The sequence below is a fragment of the Magnolia sinica genome, chromosome 7 (assembly GCF_029962835.1).
Source record: "Magnolia sinica isolate HGM2019 chromosome 7, MsV1, whole genome shotgun sequence".
Taxonomy (NCBI): domain Eukaryota; kingdom Viridiplantae; phylum Streptophyta; class Magnoliopsida; order Magnoliales; family Magnoliaceae; genus Magnolia; species Magnolia sinica.
The window spans coordinates 87,243,909-87,266,782 of record NC_080579.1 but is presented as its reverse complement, the minus strand read 5'-3'; the positions used below and the strand labels follow the sequence as shown (position 1 = coordinate 87,266,782).

Genomic DNA, 22,874 nt, shown 5'->3' with positions numbered 1-22,874 from the left:
GGTAAAATTGAAACCTTGTATCTCTTCAACTGTCTGTTCGAGTAAGCTAAAAATTTCAGACAATAACTTGGGTGGGTTAGCGCTAAAAATGAATGAACATGTAATAGCGCTAAAAAAACAAAAACAAGTCTTTGAACACAGGTCTTGATAGACAGATACAGCATAATAATTAGTCATCTTATACATCAAATATGAAGATATAAGAAACTATATCATAATAATCTTTACTCAAGAGTCAGTGGTAGACTCACAAGGGTTTCAACACGAGGTCATGGGTTCGAGTACCACATTAATAAGATACGGGCCCTACTACATGCTCAAAACCAAAAGTCCCACCTATTAGTATGTTTGATCAATCCAAGCGATTGATCATGTAACACTGCTAATCTCACACATGCGTGCAACCTAGCATAACCCAACATGGAACACATTAGCCAGGTCCATCGTGTAGATGATGGGGCCATCAAATCAGGCCAGTCCAATCATCGGGTGGCTGATAGTTAATGAAATTGTACAACTAAAACATGATTTCCTACAATTCATTTGTTGTTGCATGGCTCAGCTGATGAGTGGGCCAGCTGGACAGGGACAGTTATCCATGATACAAATGGGCTGGACCCAGGTCCGTGGCAGGTATGGACCGTACTTTGAATGGCCTGCTTTTAATAGGGCATGAGCCCAGCTCATCTAGAAATCAGGCCACTTAATGGGCCTATTCAATTCTCTAGCCGGGTCTTAAATGAAATTTTTGTGAAACTTAGGCCCGCCATAATCCATTAACCAATCGGCCCACATTATCGGGCCTGGGACTGATCCATTATACGTAGGGGTGTACATGAACCGAGTTAGCTCACTCGACTTGACTCGAAAAAGCTCGATTCAACTCAGTTCGAAACTGAGTTCGAGCCGAGTCGAGCTATTTTTTGAGCTCAAAAGAATTTCGAACCGAGCTCGAGCTTGCCTGAGCTCGACTCAACTTGGATCGAACCCCAACTCGAATCGAACTAGTTCGGTGATTCGGTTACTTTGATATTGATGTTGCTCACCAAGTGTTTGATGAAATGACTCAACGAAGTGTCAACTAGTGGCAAGGAAGGTATGTATATGAAACAAATACCATTTTTTAATGTTGCCTATAAGGTGCTTGATGAAATACTTATAAACAATTACTATTGTTTTACATGCAGTGAGAAATTGAAAGTGTATTGTATATGTTTGTGAAAATGCTGGATTTTGGCTCGAACGGGCTAGAGCTGCTGACCGAACCGAGCTAAGCCAGCCAGTCAAGCTCAAGGACTGAGCTGAGCCGAGCTAGTGGCCCAGCCGGTGTACACCCCTAATTATACGATAGGCCTGAGACAGACCCGAATCTGGTGGGGACCCGAAACCCCATTGGGCCAGTCCAGCTGAGCCCATTGCAAACCGTAAATACAAGAAATGGTTTGGAAATAACGGATAGGGTCCGTTGTTTTTTTAGCGGAGTAAGAGCATCTTAGTCGGTTTTTATTTTTCCTCTTTGTAATGTTCAAACTCCAAAGAAAATGGCCATTATTTTAATCAAAGGCCGGTTTTCATATATATATTTTTTCAATAAAGAATGTATAAAACCGTGTATGACGAGCTGGAAGATCACTGTCGTTTGACAGTTAAATACGTGGGCCCAGATTAATAACCTAGGCATTGGGCTCTTGCTTTTACGATTTCCATCGCCGCATCTGCCGGCATAAACACCATTTCGTTTATCTCTGTGTCAGTAACTCTAATCTATTTGACACGTGGACAGTCTAGATCGACGATTGGGTCATCCATCTAGTGGGGCCCACCATGGGATTGCCCTTGGTTAAGGAACCGGATTGCATATTAACTCAGTACACTAAAGCTACTGATTAAACTTTGTGGAGTCCACCGTTTTTATATATTTTATCCACTCCGTCCATCCATTTTACCAGATAACTTTAGGGCTTGAGCCCAAAAATGAAACATATCCAAATCTCAAGTGGGCCCCACCACAGGAAACAGTGTGAATTGAACGTCTACCGTTGAAAAATTCTTGGGGGCGACAGAAGTTTTTGATCAAGCTGATATTCGTGTTTTCCCTTCATCTATGTCTGTATGATCTTATGAACAGGTTTGATAGATCACTGTGGGCCCTAGCAAGATTTCAATGGTGGAAATCATTATTCCTACTGTTTCCTGTGGTGTGGTCCACTTGAGCTTTGGATGTGCTTCAATTTTTTTTCCCAACCACTAAAATGAGCTGAAAAATTGGATGGACTGCGTGGATAAACCACGTACATTCACGGTGCAAAAGCCTATGATGGTTTGTAGGCGGGTCGAGTCCCTCGGGCTATGACTGAGACACCCATCAGCCCAGCTCGGCCCATTTACAGTTTAAAAGACATTTTTATAATATATCATGAACTATGGGCACACTTAATGAACGGCCCAGATCTTGCACAAAAGTGGGAGGCTGGGCCGGGCCGGACCTATGTTTTCCTTTGTGGGCCTGGCCCATATCCGACCAAAGGATGTGGTCTGGCCCTGCTGATTGCTAACCTCATTGTGGTTTTTTAATGAGGGCATGTAATAGAGGTACCCCACTTGATGAATGGCTTAGATTTCCCAAATAGTCTCTCCCTTACTCTCTCTCTACCTGATGAAACAAGATGGAAGAGGCCAAAGACTGCGAAGAGACCGAGACAAGACCACCTCTTATATAACGGGATTATGAGAGAGAGGTAGAGAGGTAAAGAGGTTTCGATGGCTTCTTCTAATGCAATGGCCATAACAACCCTTACGCTAAGACTCCTTGCATTAGGATTGCTAGCAGCTTCTGTAGCCGTTCTTGCTACCGATAGGGTCACTTTCGATGATGGTACCAAGGCCACTTTCAAGGACATCGTTGCGTATCGGTAAGCCAGTTTCTCTCTATCTATGTGAGATCATATCCGTCTATCATGTGGTCCTCATCATGTAGATGCTCCAGCCAAAAATTTAGTCCGGTCCTCTCATCAGGTAGCTTATTCTTAATAAACAAACGGGTTGGATGATGAAAAACTTCGCCACGTTTTTCTAAGCTGTCCCATCATTTTTGGACTGATTTTTGGGTCCTGAATCTAATAAGGTGAGATGCACATTTTAATGGGAGGAGTGGATATAATGTATACATCACAGTGGACCCATCACACTTATTTTTACAGGGCCCACCATGATGTGTATGTATGTGATCAGATCCATTCTGACCATTAGATGCTTAATCATATGTTAGACTAAATATAAAATAAAAATAAAAATCAAAAAATCAAGCTAACCCATGATTCAAGTTGCCCACACCAAGGAAACACTTGGGAGAGAAATGTCCACCCTTAGATTTTTATATCTACTCCAACCGTAAGGACTGGGATCCAAACATCAGGTCCATTCATGATTCAACTGAGACACATCAAGAGGCAAACAATTTGGAGGGCAGTCTCATAAGGTCTACCTGAATCATGGATGGGGCTAGTTTTTGAGCCAGAGGCAACTAACCTAATTTCATATAAACACCGCGGTGGGACCCACCCGAGCCACTGACCCCATTACTCACATGAGCCCACCCAAACCGTAACATAAGGTGACTCCTTTAATTAACCCCCGTCCTTTAACCGGGCTTGAAATGGGCGAGTGCATGCAATTGCTACCAGGTAGAGGTGCAAACTCCCATAACAACGGTTTGATATGGGTTGATAATGATATAGTCACCATAAGATCAAGATCTGGTGATGATGGGAAGTGGATCCACTTATTTTGACCTGTTGAGGAGGTACCGTGATAGAGTGGGCCCAGTTTTAGCTTGCCCGATCTTTGATCCTGTTGGTGCCCAGTTTGAATCAAGTTTCTCTTTATTATCTGATCCATCTTCGTCATGAAATCATATATTTTACATTTGATAACTCATTTCAGATTTCGAGATATGCCTGATTTAAGTTCCGACAGTTCCAATCATTTCTATTGTTGACCGGGCTGATCCATCTTGGCCATGAACTGTCCACGACCTTTACTACATCATTATCAAATGTGGAAAGCTCAAACACCCAACGTAAAATGTTCAATTGGGTGGATTTTGTAGCCATCTGGTCAAGATTGAATGGGGACGGAAGTGGGCCCCACTTATTTCAACGTTTCTGGAGGTCAACTGTCAAGTGGTCCCCACTTGTTGGCAGTGTCCATCCTTCATCAAATCTCACCTACTTTAAAGCCGAGTCTCGACTTGAGTTGACTCGGCCTACTTGCGAGTCGAGTCACCAAGTTATCGAATTATGCTAGAAACCATAAACATCCATAGCAAACAGCGTTCAAGAAGGATCAATCTGATCACCATCCAATCAAGATCAAATGACAAATAGTAAGTGGTACACACTTATTTGACATGTGATCAAGTGGGGCCCACTTTTCTCTGTGGTCCAATCTTCCTTCCAACATATATATGATTCACCAATAGCAAAAATTCATTGGATCATTATTCACTGTGGTTTATGTAATTCTTGATTAATTTTCTTCTGCTATAATGAATTTTCAGATTTGTCATCTCTACGGGCGCCATCGGGTTTGCCTATGCATTGTTTCAAATACCCTTTGCAGTATACCATGTATCGACCGGAAAGCAGATGATCCGCAACGAATGTTTGCCGGAGTTCGATTTCTACGGTGATAAGGTCCTGCATTTTCTCTCTTAATCCTTGTTTTAGCTTTCATGGTTCTCTAGGGGTGTTTGGTGCATGGTATTTGAAAGGATTAGGTGGAATGGGATTCAAAAAACATAATTATTACATAAGGTAGGGATTGTCCCTGTAACCGTGGGATAAGTTTAATTCCATGCTATGTTTGTAATACAATGGTACATTGAATTGATATACTCACTATCATTTGAAACCATTGAGAATAACATATATGTGTTATATCCAAACCGTTCATCTGTTTTGTAACCTCAATTTATGGCATGGGCCTAAAAATAAGGCAGATCCAAAACTTATGTGGCCCCAAAGAAGTTTTCAACAGTAGGTATTCAATCCCCGTTGCTTTCCATGGTGGGGTCCACTTGAGCTTTAGATCTATTTGATTTTTGGCACATGCTCTAAAATAATCTCGATGGGATACACATCATGGTGGGACTTACACAACTTGCTAACATTGAGTGGAATTGGCACGGGACCAATGCAATTCCATGTAATCTCCTTCCAAGCTTTTCCATTCTTCTTAAACATTGAGTGGAATTGGCACGGGACCAAATGCAATTCCATCCTGCCTAATCCCACCTAATACCATGCGCCACACGCCAGGTTTTCTAATCCCACGCACATGTGCAACCCGACAAACCTGAAGATGAACTCATCGGCGACGCCCACCATGTAGATGAAGGCCACCAAAGAGACTGGTCCACTCATCAGGTGGCTGATAGTTTACGAAAAATGGATCACTAAAATATGGTTTTCTACCATCCATATGTTGGTGCACCTAATGAGTGGGCCAGGTTGGAATGAGGGTTATCAATAGACTGGATTGGTCCATGGGCTTTTGAGAAAATTATGCCCATGGACCGTGTTTGGTCATATATTTAAGCCAGTTTATTAATCACGCTAGGCCCATCAGCCCATTTAGGGTTTCAATGGCATTTTTTTTTTGTCCGGCGGCTTTGATGGATCACTGATAATGGGGCCCACCGTGATGTATTTGCCTTATATCCATTCATTCCATCCGTTTCGAAAGCTAACTTTAGGTTATGAAATAAAAAATGAGGCAGATCCACACCATAGAAACAGTGGTGACTGAATACTCAACATTAAAAATATCTTGGGGGCCACTGGAATGTTTATTTTCCATCCAACCTGTTGATAAGGTCACGAAGACCTGGATGAAGGGACCACACAAATATCAGCTTGATTCAAAATTTTTGTCGGCCACAAGAAGTTGTTAATGGTCAATCACCACTGTTTCCTGTCGTGTGGTCCACTGGAGTTTTGGGTCTTCTTCATTTTTTGGATCATTCCCTTAAATGAACTTTCAAAGTGGATGGATGGCGTGGATTTAAGTTACAGTTATCATGTCGTGCCCTGCATTCAAATCCACCGAAGCCACGCCCTTTTTTCCTGGTCATATATCATGTATGGTGGGGCACAGTCACAGCCCAGCTCTTGCACAAAAGTAGGTGGCTCGGTCGGATTGTACAAACAGGCACATGGTTCAGTCACTTGAGACCATTCATATGATGGGACTCAACATGGATGGCCTATGCACCGAACCCAGATCCTAAGATCCCAGCCGTAGATATTTTCACCTTCTTTTACTTGAATGGGAACCGGTGCTATGTCTTCTTTCTGAACCGTTTATTTCTGCCCACCTTTTGAAACGTTTAGGAATTTTCTATCTGGGTGATTTATGATGCATGGAGCATGCACTCACGTTGTAGTCCATAGATCAACGGTTATGATCACCAAATAATGGACCCCACTTGTACAACTGAAAATCCTGAATGTACCGTACAATCTGTTCGTCCGATGATTGTACAATTCTCATTATCCATCCAATGGTACGGTGCCCAGTTTCGCTTGTGGGCTCGGCTTCCAGTGGGAATGGGCCCAAGTAAAGACCATGGGCCCATTTTGGATTACTATCTTATCGGGCACAACCCGAGCCCATCTATGGATCTTACGGCTGGATCTTCTGCCTTATTTAGACCATGAGCCAAGGCAGGGGCCAGATCGGCTGATCATCTAAGGCCCAGTGAACACCTTTTCTGGACCTACACTGAACCATGGCGGACCCAAATCAGACCATCGATTTAGATGATGTCGTTCAAGACAGTCTTGGGCCCGTTTGGATGATTCCCTTAAATCATGCATCAGGGCTGAAAGTCAGGCAGGTTCAACCCAACCGACCTGGGACTGACCCAACATTGGGTTGGGCTCTGGCAGGATGTATCAGGTTCGGTCTTGGGCTTGGGCTATATAAACACCAACGTGATAAAACTTGGGTTGTGCTTGGGTTGCTTGACCCAACCCAAACCCAAATCCGATCGATATATAAGTTATAAATTATAATTGAGCACGAATTGTCTTTGTTGAAGGCACATGAAATTCCAGTGCCATCAGGTCTTGTTGGTCCACGTCATTTCCGAGGACTCAAGCTAACAAGACAAGCTGCACTTCTCTTTCATGCTACACGACACAACTTTTAAAGTAGTTGTCCTGTACTTTAGCTTGTTTGTGCAGGAAGAAAAAAAAGAAGTTCTTTACAATAAATAATTATGGATATAATTAACAAAATCATAAGGACAAAAATAAAGCATGTATTAAAGTATAATAGATTAATGTAATAACAAAAATATTAGCATATATTCACCAAACCAACCCGACCGAACCTGCTTGGGTTGGGCTTGGGTTGAGAATTCCTAACCCAAGGCTGGGTTGGGTTGGATTAGGGTTGAGATATAGGAACCTTGGGTTTGGATTAGGGCTGAGCACCAACCTGACTCAACCCGCCCGACTTTCAGCCCTACCATGCATTCACAATAATTTCTTGTCCAAATGGCTGATTCCAGACAATGCATCACATCTTAAGAGTGATCCAAACTGTCCATTACGTCGATCATAACATGACCATAACGTGATCCAAAAATCACGTCCATCCACTCTTATACCAGACCACAAATGGTGTAAATATGAATAGTAGGTCAACTTTCTAGATAAGTTAAAAAATGATTCCAAATGAATTTTGGTTGCCATCCAAACGGGTCTAAGTGTTTGAATGTAACTTCAATAAGCATCCATCATCTCGAAAATCGTCGTTGATTATGCTAACACCGAATATGGGGTCCGATCAGATCATTGCATTTCTGTTGGCTACCGGTGTGGGGGCCGGCTTCGCAGTCTCCTTCGAGTTCAAGAAGCTGATCCGTGATTTCATCGATAGCTTCGAAAGGTTGGGCGTGCCGGGTCTCACCGAATCCGAATCGAAGCTCGACAAGTTCCTCGACCGAGCAAACATCGCGACGGGCCTTCTCTTCCTTGCATTCCTTTGCATGGCCGCGCTTTCAGTTCTATCATCTTTGAAGAGAACCCCTTCTAGCAATGGCTTCTTTGGATGACCAAACAACGGTTGTAGCATTGAGAGAAGCATTGATGCTGTGTGAGAGTACTGTGGGATGATCCAAACGCATGAACATAGCTACTGTATATGTGGCACATATGTGGCTCAATCCAAACCGTCCAAACAGATGTTTCCTAGCTAGATAATGACTCTGAATTGATTATCGTAATTTTGAGATTTTTTGATGTTTAATGGATGAGTGAGATGAAAAATAGTTGACAGTCGAGGTTAAAAGAAGAAGAAGAATGTCATGGAGCTTTTGAACCGTTAGATTGAGCTGATTTTGGGGATTTATTGCATCTACAGTGGGGTTATTATTTGGACAGAATGGATTTATGAACGCGTGTGGGCCATATGTCTGCGGCTCAGTGCATGCCCAGGGATCTGCATATTCTTCCTAATGTATCAAATCTTTCTCTCTCACGGTATTTTGAAATATGAAATACTGTATTATTGTTTATCTTTTTTTATTTGATGTAATAAAAGTCTATGACAGAGATAATTTGAGGGTGAAGGAACCGTTCATATGGTGGGTCCCACCAATGACGCACATTATTACCAGTCATTTTTAAACTGCTTAAAGTTGTGCACAAATGTTTATTTAATTATTTATTTAAAATTATGGATTGTTAAATCACAAGAGACTATGTTGTGGTCAATATCAATGAGGAGATATATTTGCTGAGATATCCATGTATCTTAACAAATTGACCTCTTAACAAATATAAAAGATTCATAATTTAGAAAGATTATCCTAATCTATTTTAATATTTTCTTCGAACTCAAAGTGCTTTGAAAGGAATAACTTCAGTTTGAAGCGTGTGTCAAACATCTATTAAAAAATAAAAGAACAAAATCAATTGTAATGTGACAACAAAATGATAAATAGCATGAGGTGAGAAAACAACTTTGATGAGTTATGGGATGTGAACAATTGACACTTTTAATAACTGATGAATGATCTAATAACACTTCTAGTAATGATGATTCCAGCTATTGCTCTTCTGGTAAATACATATTTTCAGTAGCTTGGAGTTATTCATTGATCTTTTGGTGGTTTTAGATGTTTTGATAACAAAGAAAAACACGTACACCATAAGAACAATGGGGTAATGGGATCCAATCCATATGCCCGACATAGCAACAAGTTAGTAGGGGTGTACATGGGTCTGATTCTAGGGTGAAACCAGAAATGAACCGTTCCTAACGGTTCCAGGAAAATTGGAACTAGACTGTAAAAACTAGTTTGGCTCGGTTTGGTTCTACTATTTTAGGCTTTTTATAATCCATCCCAATGGAGAGAGAGAGAGAGAGAGAGAGAGAGAGAGAGAGAGAGAGAGAGAGAGAGAGAGAGAGAGAGATTGTGGCTGGGTGAGGTGGAGCCGCGGCCAGCATGGGTCGGTGGGCATCGGGCGGTGGGTGGTCGATGTTGTCTTTTGAGAGAGAGAGAGAGAGAGAGAGAGAGAGAGAGCGAGACTGTGGCTGGGTGAGGTGGAGCCGCGGCCAGCATGGGTCGGTGGGCGTCGGGCGGTGGGTGGTCGATGTTGTCTTTTGAGAGAGAGAGAGAGAGAGAGAGAGAGAGAGAGTAGAATGGAATGGGGGCTGGGGCAAGGTGGAGAGATTACATTTATTTATTTATGTTTAATTTTTTTAAATAGTTATTACTTGGGATGGTTTGGTTCCAGGTTCGGTTTTACATAACCCTAAACCGAGAACTGAACCGAACTAATCGGTTCTTTGATTTTTGGAATTGGAATCGGTGCACTTCAGAACCGGACCAAACCATGCAGTTTGGTCAGCTCCGGTCCGGTTTACCGATTCCATGTGCACCCCTACAAGTCAGGGTCCATTTTCTTAGTATAAAAACAAGTATGGTCCAAGAAGCCCCGTACAAATGTGAAAAACACATCTTATTAAATGGATTAAAATGAACGGAGGATGATAGAAGTGGCAGTGAGATTAGGTTTAGTGATGGTATAGAAATAGGCAGATGATATCAATGACTCCTCGCTAAAATGATCACTAGATTTATTACATATGAGGAGCATTGAAGTAGAGATAAGAGAAAATCTAAATAGAAGTACTTAGTAAGTTATTGCTCCTATAAAAATGGAGAAGTTAGAATGGTGGTTAATAGTAAAGATAAGGTGGGGAAGATGCATTACAAGTTGTTAGAAACTGATGGACTATGGATGAGCAGTGATGACTGTGATGCAAATCTAAAATAGAAACATTAGGGGGCTTATTAGAGAATGTACATCATGCTAGAGAAGATAGCTTTCATTGATAAATTATAGAGCGTGTTGATCAAGATCACCAGAGATGAGACGGCGGTGAGTGTGGAATCTTCAGAGATGAAGATGACAATGGATTCATCGACATTGATGATGAATTAGATGCCCGATCATTTGAAGTTTGGGTATGAGTACAAGGTTAAACGGTAGGGCTAGAGTTGTAGCAACTGAGAATGGCAGTGTTGATGGGTGTGACAACAATTTAACAGGGCAACATGTTACGTTCGAATTTGGCTGTTGGACTTAAATGGTTGAAAAAGGGTTTGATGATTGGTAATCATAGAGAATAGATCTTGTTATTGGAATTGAATGATAGTTGTAGAGATGTCGGATGAAGATAAAGACGATAAGGTTGAATGACACTTGAAGAGGATGCGATAGTGGTCGACGGTGAGCCACGCTCGAGCGATAATGAAACAATGATGAGACAGGGATTGACGAAATTAATTTTATCATGTCGAAATGGTGCGATATGATAGAATTTTCTTAGGAGATGTGGGTTTTAACAATGTCAGATTAAATATGAAGGGAACGACAATTTCTAATGAACTCCTGCAATCGGCGGTGGAGATGAGGTCTAGAGGAGGTGCTAGAAGGAAGGAAGGAAGAAAGAAAGAGGAGCTAAGGTTTTGATAATCATAATTCTAGTACCATGTTATACCATAAGAGACTTGTTCACTCCCCAAGTATAGGGTTGTGATGTAGTAATAAACTCGATAAGACCGAGGTCGAATCCACAGGGACTGAAACTTGTACGTTTCCTGAAACTAGGTAGAAATAAAATTAGACTAAGATGTGATCTAAACCAAATAGAATTTAGGAAATAATTGTGGAATAATTATCTAAAACTTTAAGTAATTCAGAGGAAGGAAACTAGGGATTTAGAGGATCCACTTGTAGAGATCAGGGAGATCTTATGCCTGCATCAAGGATTATGGAATTCAAACTGAACTTACTTGATCTGGTTTTCAAGAGATGAAAGGTATATGAATTAGAATGGATTCCATCACCAAACCATGCCCAGGAGACAGAGTAAACAATAGAATTAAACTAATTACCAACCAATTAACAATGTATGAAGATCAGGAAGGTACTGTCATCCTACCATGCCCATGGGACAATGATGAACAACAGGGCTTCCTGACTTCATAAATATAAAAAGAGGAAAGAAATATTCAAAGCCATTGCAAACCCATTGTAATTTCAGTCACAACAGACCATTAAAGACTAATACAAATATTCCTTATAATAATCAACTAAATCAAATTAAGTTCAGAAATTTAATCTACTTGCATGGAATAGACTCTCCCATCTCGCTACAGGCTTCACCTCTTAGCCCTAGCTAAGAGGTTTAGCCACGCATGACTGGGCTAACAAAAATAACAAAATAAAAACTAAAAAGGAAAAGAAAAGAATAAGAAGGAAAAAGAGAAAACCCACTCCACGTTCAGCTTCTCTTCAACCGTCTAAAACGAGAACTCCTCCGCTGCCTCCAACTCTCTGCCTGTGTGGACTAGCAGCTCTCTCTCAAAACCTTTCCAGCAGCAGAAAAAAACTCCCACGGCCTCTGCTCCCTGGCACTCCCCGTTTCTCCTTTTCTTCTGTTTCCCCTTGAACGCCCAGCTGTAGCTGCTCCTCTACATGCCCCACGGTGGCCCTTCTCTCCTTTTTTCTTTTTCCTCATATAGCTAGGAGGTCGGTGAGGAAGGCTGGAGTCCGCGGACGACTTGGCTGCGGAGACGCTCTTTATGCATAGAAGCCAATTCGGAGTCTTCCACTATTCTTCTTCTTTGCTTTCCTTCCAAAAGGACAACATCCTCTGGGAGCTTTCGGGAAGACCTTCATGATGAACGGTTTAGATCCGACTGATGAACCCTGATGGTGACCCACAACGATCAGCCGTCGGTTCTGCTGCGAAACAGGGTCGCCGCTGTCGCTGCTGCGATGGCATGTGGGTCCAAGATTGACGGTGATGGATAAATCCACGCCAACCATTAGATTTCTGTCGAAAAAACAGTAATATTCGGCTGGTTTTACGTTAGATTCGGTGTGGCCCATGCGATCTTCATTCCCACCGTCCATTCCTGCGTTTGAGCGGCTGGGATCGTGAAGATGCTTGCATGGTGGAAAAAGGACACCTAGGCGTTGTTCTTGGCCATCTCCTACGACGAGTGGACGGTTTGGATCGTCGAACTGAGGAGCGAGTGGGGCCCACAGCGATCTCCCGGCGCAAACAGCGTCGGACGCTGTTTCCTTTCGAAACAGGGACTTCAGGTCAGCGCGTTTTTTGACCGGACTCTCCGTCCGGTGCATTGCTCGTGCACATGTACCTGATGTACATGCAATGTACATCTGGGTCCATCGTAATGTTTGAGAGAAATCTGTGCCGTCCATCCATTCTGTCATATCCTATAAACCGTCCATACCAATTTTGAATTATATCCAGATATCAGGCGGGCCCCACATAATGATTAAAGGAGCTGATCTGTCCGTTGGGCTACTTCCACAGTGATCCAGGAGCTGAAATTTCACGTGTACGGTTCATTTATGGTCTTCAGGTCACATATGGAGTTTTGAACTGATCAGATGGTGGGAACCCTATGATCTTGCATTCTGGACACTTTTCAGGTCACTTGAGCTTCAATTTCTCGGTTTTCTTGGATCTCTGGCGTTGATCTTGGTCCCCTGGAGTCTGGCCCTTGTCATGGTGATTCCTGAATGTTAAATCCATATTTTTAGCCTTCTATTTCAATCCATGCTTGTAAATGCGTCCTGTATTACAAATACGATTAAAACATGCCGTCAAACAGTATCATATTCGTAAAATCGGGTAATTGCTGGGGTCTGATATGCAATATTTGACCCTCAACACAACCCCCAACCAGCATTTTGCTAGTCCCGAGCAAAATATGCGAAAAATAAGTTGAGAATTACATGACAATTTATAAACTCGAGTGATTTTTGCAAAGTATGAGAATTTTTTAGATTCATGACTGTTGGATATTATTTTCTCCTAGACTCCAGCACACGGTAAACTTCATAATCAAGTTCAAAGTATTATTCCATTAATTAGAAAAATTCTAACCATCGAGATCTATGAATGTATAGTCTAATCTCGACTTGTCAACATTAAGATTCACCTTGATATTTAAGGATATCATTGGTAACAACTAAGAGGATTCACGATAACTCAACTTAGCTTACACATTATCTTTTTATTCTTTTAATTTTTTGATTTTTTTTTTTAAATTCAAAGTAACGCCAAGAAGAGGGATCAAATCCTCACCTACAGGGAGCAAACCTAAGATAAAGACTGTATACCCAACTTTTTCATCTATCATTCATGGGGAATCGAGTCCTCACCTATAGGGAGCAATCCTATGGTAAAGACTGTTCGCCCAATCCTTTTAATTTTCTCAGGCCGGTTCTGTTCATGCTTAGTGATTACCACGTTAATCCTTCAATATCAGACTGAAACCTTAACATGCAAGCGAGATGTGTCTTGCGAATTCATGACTCAATCAATATTTACAAATTCTAAAAATGGATTAACAATTCATACTTAGCTGTGAAATTTAATAGATAACTGAATCCAAGAGTCATGAAGTACCAACATTACGCATCTTAAAATTCTAAGTGCCCCAGATGGCCGTCAAAATCACTTCGAATTCATCAGAAAGCCTGAAAAATTAAAAATTTTCATAACTTTTGCTCAAGACCAAGAAAACACTGATTAGGAAACCTAATCTCCCACCCCCAACCAAAAATCTACATTGTCCTCAATGTAAAAGAAATAAGCATGCAATGCACATGGGACAAAATAAGTAAATGAGAAGTGATGGGAAGATAATACCTGAAAGAATCAAGAGGCTTTCTATAGCTATTTACATAAAAGGGGGTCAGTACAAGAGAGAAATCAACAAAAGTAAAGACAAAATCCTACCTATACCACTTTCGCATGTGCTCTCGATTGCATTTAGCGTATGCAATAAGCCTTTAAACCCCTAGGTTACCCCTAGTGGACGAGTTGTAGTCTCGTGAGGGTTTGCAGTAATGTTACCCACAAACATTGAACTGACTAATGAAAAAAATGACATAAAATGAAGAACTGGGTTGCCTCCCAGGAGCGCTAAGTTTACCGTCTTTAGCCAGACAAATAAAGCAACTACTCTAGTCCTAAGAAAACAGGAAACCTACCTATACCTCCATCAGACTAGGAGATTAATCCTGGTAAACAGGATCAGTCAGAGGCATGGAGATGTCCTCTGAATCAAATTTCTTGACAAATGGTTTTAATCGATGACCATTTACTTTAAACTCCTTGCCATTGTCGGGATCTCTTATCTCAACGGCCCCATGAGGAAAAACAGTAACAACAATGTAAGGGCCGGTCCAACGAGATCGAAGCTTACCCGGAAAGAGATGTAATCGAGAATTGTACAAAAGGACCTTCTGACCAGGCGTGAATGATTTTCGCAAAATGTGTTGGTCATGAAATGCTTTCATCTTGTCCTTGTAAATTCTTGAATTATCGTACGCATCATTCCGGATTTCCTCCAATTCATTCAATTGAAGTTTGCGTAGCGAGCCAGCGTTGTCCAGATTGAAATTCAGATTTTTAATCGCCCAGTACGCTTTATGTTCCAGTTCCACAGGCAAGTGACAAGCCTTCCCATAGACAAGTCTAAAGGGAGACATTCCAATAGGGGTTTTAAATGCAGTACGGTATGCCCATAAGGCATCGGTCAATCGAATTGACCAATCCTTACGATCAGGGTTGACCGTCTTCTCCAAGATGTGTTTAATTTCCCTATTAGAAATCTCGGCTTGCCCACTTGTCTATGGATGGTATGGGGTGCCCACCTTATGAGAGATACCGTATTTCTTCATTAAGCTCTCGAATGGTCTATTACAAAAGTGTGAGCCCCCATCACTAATGATGACTCGAGGCGTTCCGAATCAAGAAAGGATGTTTTCTTTTAGGAATTTAATGACCGTGCGATGGTCATTCTTTCGACACGGAATCGCTTCGACCCATTTAGTGACATAATCCACGGCGAGCAAAATATACAGATTTCCAAACGATTGGGGGAATGGTCCCATGAAATCGATGCCCCAGCAATCAAATGCTTCAATGATAAGGATGGGATTCAAAGGCATCATATTTCGACGGGACAATGCTCCCAATTTCTGACAGCGCTCACAAGCTTTGCAAAACTCATGAGTGTCCCTAAACATAGTGGGCCAGTAAAAGCTACACTGCAGAATCTTGGCCGTGGTCTTTTTAGCAGAAAAGTGACCACCATAGGCCTCTGAGTGACAGAAGGAGATGACGCTCTGATGCTCATCATCTGGTACACATCTCCTTAAGATTTGGTCTGGGCAATATTTGAATAAATAAGGATCGTCCCAGAAAAAGTTGCGCACCTCGGTGAAGAATTTCTTCTTATCTTGTGCAGTCCAATGTGTCGGTATGGAACCTGTGGCAAGATAATTAGCAATATCGGCGAACCAAGGTGGATGGGAGACTCTGAACAGTTGTTCATCAGGGAAAATATCATTGATATGGGTCACCTCAAGGGAATCGTAGGTATTAAGGCGAGAAAGGTGATCGGCCACTACGTTCTCTACTCCCTTTTTATCTTTAATTTCCAAATCAAATTCTTGGAGTAGAAGGATCCATCGTATCAAACGGGGCTTAGAATCATTCTTAGAAAGAAGATACTTAAGTGCCGCATGATCTGTGTAGATAATGATCTTGGATCCGATCAAGTAGGACTTAAATTTGTCCAAGGCGAACACTACAGCTAAGAGTTCCTTTTCCGTAGTCGAGTAGTTCACCTGGGCAGAATTTAAAGTTCTACTTGCGTAATGAATGACGTAGGGCCGCTTATCTTTTCTCTGGCCCAGGACCGCTTGATGAGTGTCGAATGTTGCATCTCAGACCCCAGTAATTGCCTGATTTTATGTACATGATAAGGTTTAATGCCATATTTTAATTGTGTTTTTATTACAGGATGAAATCAGGAGTGTGTACTGAAAGATGATGTTAAGAACATGGATTTGGCACTCCAAAATTACCAGAGCACGGGATGGACTCCAGAAAACCAATAGTGAAGATTTTACACGCCTGGGATCGAGGAAAGCAAGGCAAAGGGGCTCGAAAAGGGTCCAGAATGCAAGATCACATGTTTTCCGCCATCCGATCAACTCGAAACTTCATACACGTGATGGGGACCATAAATTAACCGTACATATTAAATTTCAGCCATTGACGATCTCGGGAAGTGGTCTAACGGCCAGATCAGCCCCTTAATTCATTAAGTGGGGCCCGCTGGATATCTGGATATACATCAATTTTGGTCCTGACGGTGGAAATAATATGAGAAAAAGGATGGACGGTGCGGATTTCTCGAAATCATCACAGTGGACCTATATCTATAGCGTGTGTACACAGTGCACATGTGCACTGCCTGAGCACCGAACGGACTAAAGTCGGTCAGCGCCGCTGACCCGACTTTCCTTTTTAAATACGGCAGTTGCCGTTTCCAGCACGCGTAACGGACGAAAATCCGTTTTTACGGACCGCTGTGGGCCCCACCGGTAGCACGTACGGTTAATCTAAACCGTTCATCGTGTAGAAGGGTTCAATATCTACAAAACCATGTTTTCAGTTTGTGCCCATGCGTGCACACGTGTGAGCTACAGAGGTCACAAGCGGGCTGCTCTATAACGTTCAAAAAGATCTCAGCATGATTCCTTCTCTGGGCCGCGTCCACGCAAATTCAAAACCATCCATCTTTGATCGAAATCTCGTCCTGAATCCAATGTACGGGATGGATTTTCCCGAAAATGCCTATGTGGGGCCCACCGAGCATCACAGCGGACGGACTCCGCGTACCCTGTTTTAGCGCCCGGACGCTGTCCGATTTTTGCAGCAGTTGTGGCCCACCTCTACAGTTCAGATGAAAGATCCAAGCCGTCCATCATGTAGACGATTCGAAAACGTCCTAAGGGACGGTATTTGTTTGGAAACCGAGCGAGGAAAACCAAGGCTGTTTTGCATCCGAACTCGGCTGCGTAAAGAAGTTCCGCACGCGGCTGTTGCTGCGACAGCGTTTCCAGCACGTCTCTCCACCGTCCTTCCAGCTGCTATAAGAAAGAGAGAGAGAGCTCGTTTTGGGGGAGAACCAGAGGATTCCAGACCTAGAGCAAGGGAGAGAAGAAAGAGAAGAAAGAAGAAGAGAGATCGATCGGTTTGATGTTCCTTATTTTTATGAATTTTATTTCATCTATTTTTATGGATTTTATGGGTCACTAATCTCTCAGCTAGGGCTGAGATGAAGCCCCTAATTTGATTAGCTTTTGTTTTGGTTGATTTACTTTGAATATCAATTAATTTGTTTCTTTCTCTAAGTGGGCTTTATGGGTTTAAATTCTATACTTCTCCATCTATGAACTTGATTAAAGTATATATATGGATGTTGTTTGGATGCTTATTATAGGTGCTTGTGTCTGATCAAGAACAAGTTTCCTATAGAGGAAGAAACAGGGTGCTTTAATGAATGTACATTCCATGTGCCCGACCAAGGATATGGGATATGTCATTTATGGCATTGCTTAAAGGAATTAGACAGTTTGTATGCCCGATTAAGGACACAGATTGTGCTTTCTCTGTATAAGTGGTATCAATCTAGATCAAGGTGAATCAACAGACAAAACAAGGGTTAGGATAATTAGGGGTGGATTCGAAAGTCCTAGTGCTCTCTTTCTGATTGAATTTTCTTCCCTGTTCTTAATTATTTTTTTCCCTAAAATTGTGCTTAGTAGTTCATTCCATTATCTGTTGGATTAGTTAAGGAGAGTCATAGATTTGAATTGTGACGACCAGTCCTCGTGGGAACGATCTCGTAATACGTACCGTATCTGCATCTGATTCGTATACTTGCGAGTTTAAATATCATTTAAATCATGTTGGTTTAAATAAAACATCAAGTTTTTGGCGCCGTTGCCGGGGACTGTTTCGGTCCAATTGGATTTAAGATTCTCTCTTATCATAATTCATAGTCTTAGGCTTTTTACTACCTTTAGGTTAAATTTTTTTTTTTTTTTTTTTTTAAACTAACCTATTTCCTGTTTTGTAGGGACCTGACATAAACTACTAATTTGGTAATCTCTTTCCAAATTTTCTATTTTTTTCTAATTTCTATTTTTAGAATTAAGGTTTTATTTTTTTTTAGAAAGTTTCTATTTCCAGGCTATTTTATTTTATTTTTAGAAATCTTCTATTTTCTAATTCTATATTCTGATTCTTCTTTCAAGTAACTTTCTATTTTCTAGTTTTAGAAATTTTTTCCCTTTTTAGAAACTAACTTAGTTTTTATTTCTAAGATTACAAACTTTCTTTTTTAAAAATTAACCGTTGCTTAGGATTTTTTTTTTCTAGCATTATTTTAGTAAATTTAATTTATTTTTGTTTTCTTTTTGTTTACAGGAATTAAGGAAGGAAGTTGCTAAATAACATTGTCTTCAAAAGGAGGAGCTCTCAAATCTACAGACATTCATCATCTCCTTTTCCGGGTTCTTCTTTCCAATTTTCATTTACATAGCTTTTTCTTGTTTTAGAATCTCATAGTTGCTAGGTCTAGTTTTATTTCTCTTAGGTTGCTTCTTAGTTTAGTTTTCTTTCATACATTGCAATAACATAGTTTATGCTAGGACGTAGATCTCTGAATATAGAACTAGCACCGTTTGATCCTGAGATTGAAAGAACAATTCGTGAAAGATTGAGAAATAATCCTGTTGAAATGGCGAATGAGACTGAAGTTAAAGCTCTTAAAGATTATTCAGCTCCTGTCCAATTTAATGTGCCTTCATGCATAGTGTTGCCAACCACTACGGCAGCACACTTTGAACTTAAACCTGGAGTCATACAATTGTTGCCATCCTTTTATGGATTGGACAAGGAGGACCCATATCATCATGTGAAAGAATTCTTAAACATTTGTTCCACTTTTAAGTTCCAAAACTTCTCAGACAATTCGATCCGCCTACGCCTGTTTCCTTTTTCTTTGAAGGATAAGGCGAAAGCATGGTTGAATTCTCTAGAAGTTGGATCTATCACTACATGGGACCAACTGTCTAAGAAGTTCTTAAACAAGTTCTTCCCCGTTCACAAAACCAATGCCCTCCGTAAAGAAATTACTAACTTCACACAAAAAGAGGGCGAGCACTTTCATGAATGTTGGGAAAGATGGAAGGACTTGCTTCTTAAATGTCCTCACCATGGTTTTGAGAAGTGGCAACAAGTTCAATACTTCTATGACGGTCTGACACCACAGAACCTAAGAGTTCCTTTTCCGTAGTCGAGTAGTTCACCTGGGTAAAATTTAAAGTTCTACTTGCGTAATGAATGACGTAGGGCCGCTTATCTTTTCTCTGGCCTAGGACCGCTCCAAGAGCATAATCAGAAGCGTCGCACATAAGCTCAAAAGGAAGGCTCCAGTCGGATGGCTGCATGATAGGTGCAGTGGTTAACGTGCCCTTAAGCTTGGTGAAAGCTTCCTGGCATTGCTCAGTCCACTCGTACGGAGCATCCTTTTGAAGAAGATTACATAAAGGACGAGAGAGGAGACTAAAGTCCTTTATGAATCGCCTGTAAAATCCTGCGTGTCCTAAGAAGGATCGCACGTCTCTGATGTTCTTGGGTGAAGGTAGGCTAGAGATAAGATCGATTTTTGCCTTATCTACCTCGATTCCTTTGGACGAGATGATATGCCCAAGGACAATTCCCTTCTGAACCATGAAATGACACTTCTCCTAATTAAGTACCAAGTTCTTTTCTTCACATCTTTTCAGCACACATTTAAGACTTTCCAAGCACTTGCTGAAAGATGGACCGTAAACAGAGAAATCGTCCATGAAGACCTCTAAATATTGCCCTACCATATCAGAAAAGATACTAAGCATACATCGCTGAAAAGTGGCAGGGGCATTACATAGTCCGAATGGCATCCTTCGATAGGCAAAGGTGCCATAGGGACATGTAAATGTGGTCTTTTCCTGGTCTTCAGGGGCTATCTCTATCTGGTTGTAGCCCGAATACCCGTCAAGGAAACTATAATAGGAATGACCAGCTAACCTTTCCAGGATCTGATCAATGAATGGTAAGGGAAAGTGGTCTTTCCTCGTGACGGTATTCAACTTCCTGTAGTCAATGCACATTCTCCAACCAGTAGTGACTCTAGTTGGCACGAGTTCATTATTAGCATTGGCTACGATGGTGATTCCAGACTTCTTAGGGACCACTTGAGTTGGACTCACCCATTGACTATCAGATATAGGGTATATAATACCCACATCCAATAGTTTAAGAACCTCGGCCTTAACCACTTCCTTCATATTTGGATTTAGTCTACGTTATGGTTGCCGAGTGGTTTTTGCATTATCCTCAAGATATATGCGGTGAGTACAAATCGAGGGATCGATTCCCTTGAGGTCCGCTATCGTCCATCCCAGGGCTCCTTTATGCTCAATGAGAGTAGATATAAGCATACTCTCCTGTTCTTTCTCCAGGTGGGCAGAGATCACCACCGGGTATGTCTCATCTTGACCTAAATAGGCATATTTCAAATCAGAGGGCAAAGGTTTTAGGTCAAGCTTCGGCGGCTTGAGGTTAGACGGTAGAGGCACTACATCAGTTTGTGGCCTCCACCGGTTAACTTCAAGTACCGGTGCAGTATCAAGCAAGGCGCACGTCTCCCTAATCATGTCATCATCAAAATCATGGGAGTGGGCCAGACATGTCTTTAAATAGTCGGAGGATAAGGTTAGAGGTGTCGTATCTTCCACGAAAGAGTCAATCATGTTAATGTCGTGGAAATCGTCGTCATCCTCTGCGTTGCTGCCGTTATTGAAAAAAATGTTTGACTCCAATGTCAAATTTCCAAAAGAAATAGTCATGATACCATTCCTGCAATTTATAATTGCATTTAACGTGGCAAGGAATGGGCGACCAAGAATGACGGGAATCTGAGTGCTCATGTTATTGATGGGTTCGGTGTCCAGGATGATAAAATCTACAGGGTAGTAAAATCTATCGACCTGGACTAACACATCCTCAATTATCCCTCTTGGTACACGAACAGAGCGATCAGCAAGTTGTAGTGTGGTTAGGGTGGGTTTTAATTCACCCAAACCTAACTGTTTGTATACTGAGTAGGGAATCAAATTGACGCTCGCCCCTAAGTCAAGAAGTGCGTGATCAATTCGATGGTTCCCGATTACACATGATATGGTTGGGCTACCGGGATCCTTGAATTTCTGCGGCACGTCTTGCTTCAGGATGGCACTCACTTTCTCAGTCAAGAAGATTTTCTTTTGAATAATTTTCCATCTTTTGGTCGTGCATAAGTCTTTCAGGAATTTGGCATATGAAGGTATCTGTTTAACGACATCAAGTAGATGAATGTTGACTTTCACCTGTTTCAACACATCTAGGATATCCTGAGAGTTAGAGAGAGGTTTTGGTGAAACCAACCGTTGGGGGAATGGAGCAACTGGCTTCTCTAGAAGTTTCGGTTCTACTTTTTGTGGGGCATCACTGGATCCATCATTGTTGTCTTCTTTTGGTTCTTGAGGCTTTTCGGGCCTAACCGGAAGAGTTTTATCAATGATCTTCCCACTCCTAAGAGTGGTGATGGATTTAGCATGCCCCATCTGATTTGAAGAGCTGGGATCATTATTCTCGTACTGCGGTTTAGGATTGGGGAGAGGTTGTGCAGGAAGCATCCCCTTTTCTATAACCGTCATACGAGAATCTATCTTTTGCATAAAATCTGTGATTTCCCGCATTGCCTGAGCCAGTTCTTGTATGAGATTTTGAACCGGTTCCTCTTGAGGTTTCACTTGATTTGGATTTTGATTGAAGAAACCTGGAGGAGTCGCCGTTTGTCCATTCCTCCAACTAAAGTTTGGATGATTTTTCCAGCCAGGATTGTATGTGTTGGAGTTAGGTCCAGTAAAAGGTCTTTGATAGTTATTTACGGCATTGGCTTGTTCATTCAACACTCCTCGAAAAGCGGGTATTGTAGGACAGTTTTCAGTTGTGTGAATGTTGCAATCACAGATGCCGCAAACAATTTCATTGACCTTATCCTTCTTTTTCCTTCCATGGCCTCAACTTTCCTTATGAGCGTAGTCACTTTACACTTGAGATCATCCTCTTCTTTCAAGAGATATAATCCACCTTTCTCCTTTAATTGAGTCGGCCTAGACGTGGTGTTCGCCATTGGGTAATAGTCCCATGATTGTGTTTTTTCAGCAAGACTATCGAGGTAATCCCATACCTCGTCAACATCTTTGTTGATGAAATCTCCATTACACATTGTCTCGACCATTTGGCGCATGGAAGATGTCAATCCATCATAGAAAAAATTTGTAATGCGCGACGTTTCA

At 41.6% G+C, this 22,874-nt stretch overlaps 1 protein-coding gene and 1 non-coding gene across 2 annotated transcripts; one reads left to right on the top strand and one right to left on the bottom strand.

Annotated features, from left to right (window-relative positions):
* The first annotated feature begins 2,760 nt into the window (after window positions 1-2,760).
* LOC131250698 (CASP-like protein 4D1) lies at window positions 2,761-8,122 on the top strand. The gene is made up of 3 exons (XM_058250979.1): window positions 2,761-2,912; window positions 4,559-4,694; window positions 7,859-8,122. Exons 1-3 carry the CDS (start codon window positions 2,761-2,763, stop codon window positions 8,120-8,122), a joined length of 552 nt encoding a protein of 183 aa, XP_058106962.1.
* Window positions 8,123-19,603: 11,481 nt separating this feature from the next.
* LOC131252481 (small nucleolar RNA R71) lies at window positions 19,604-19,710 on the bottom strand. Its single transcript, XR_009174500.1, has one exon. It is a non-coding gene; the product is annotated as a small nucleolar RNA R71 (small nucleolar RNA).
* Window positions 19,711-22,874: the final 3,164 nt, after the last annotated feature.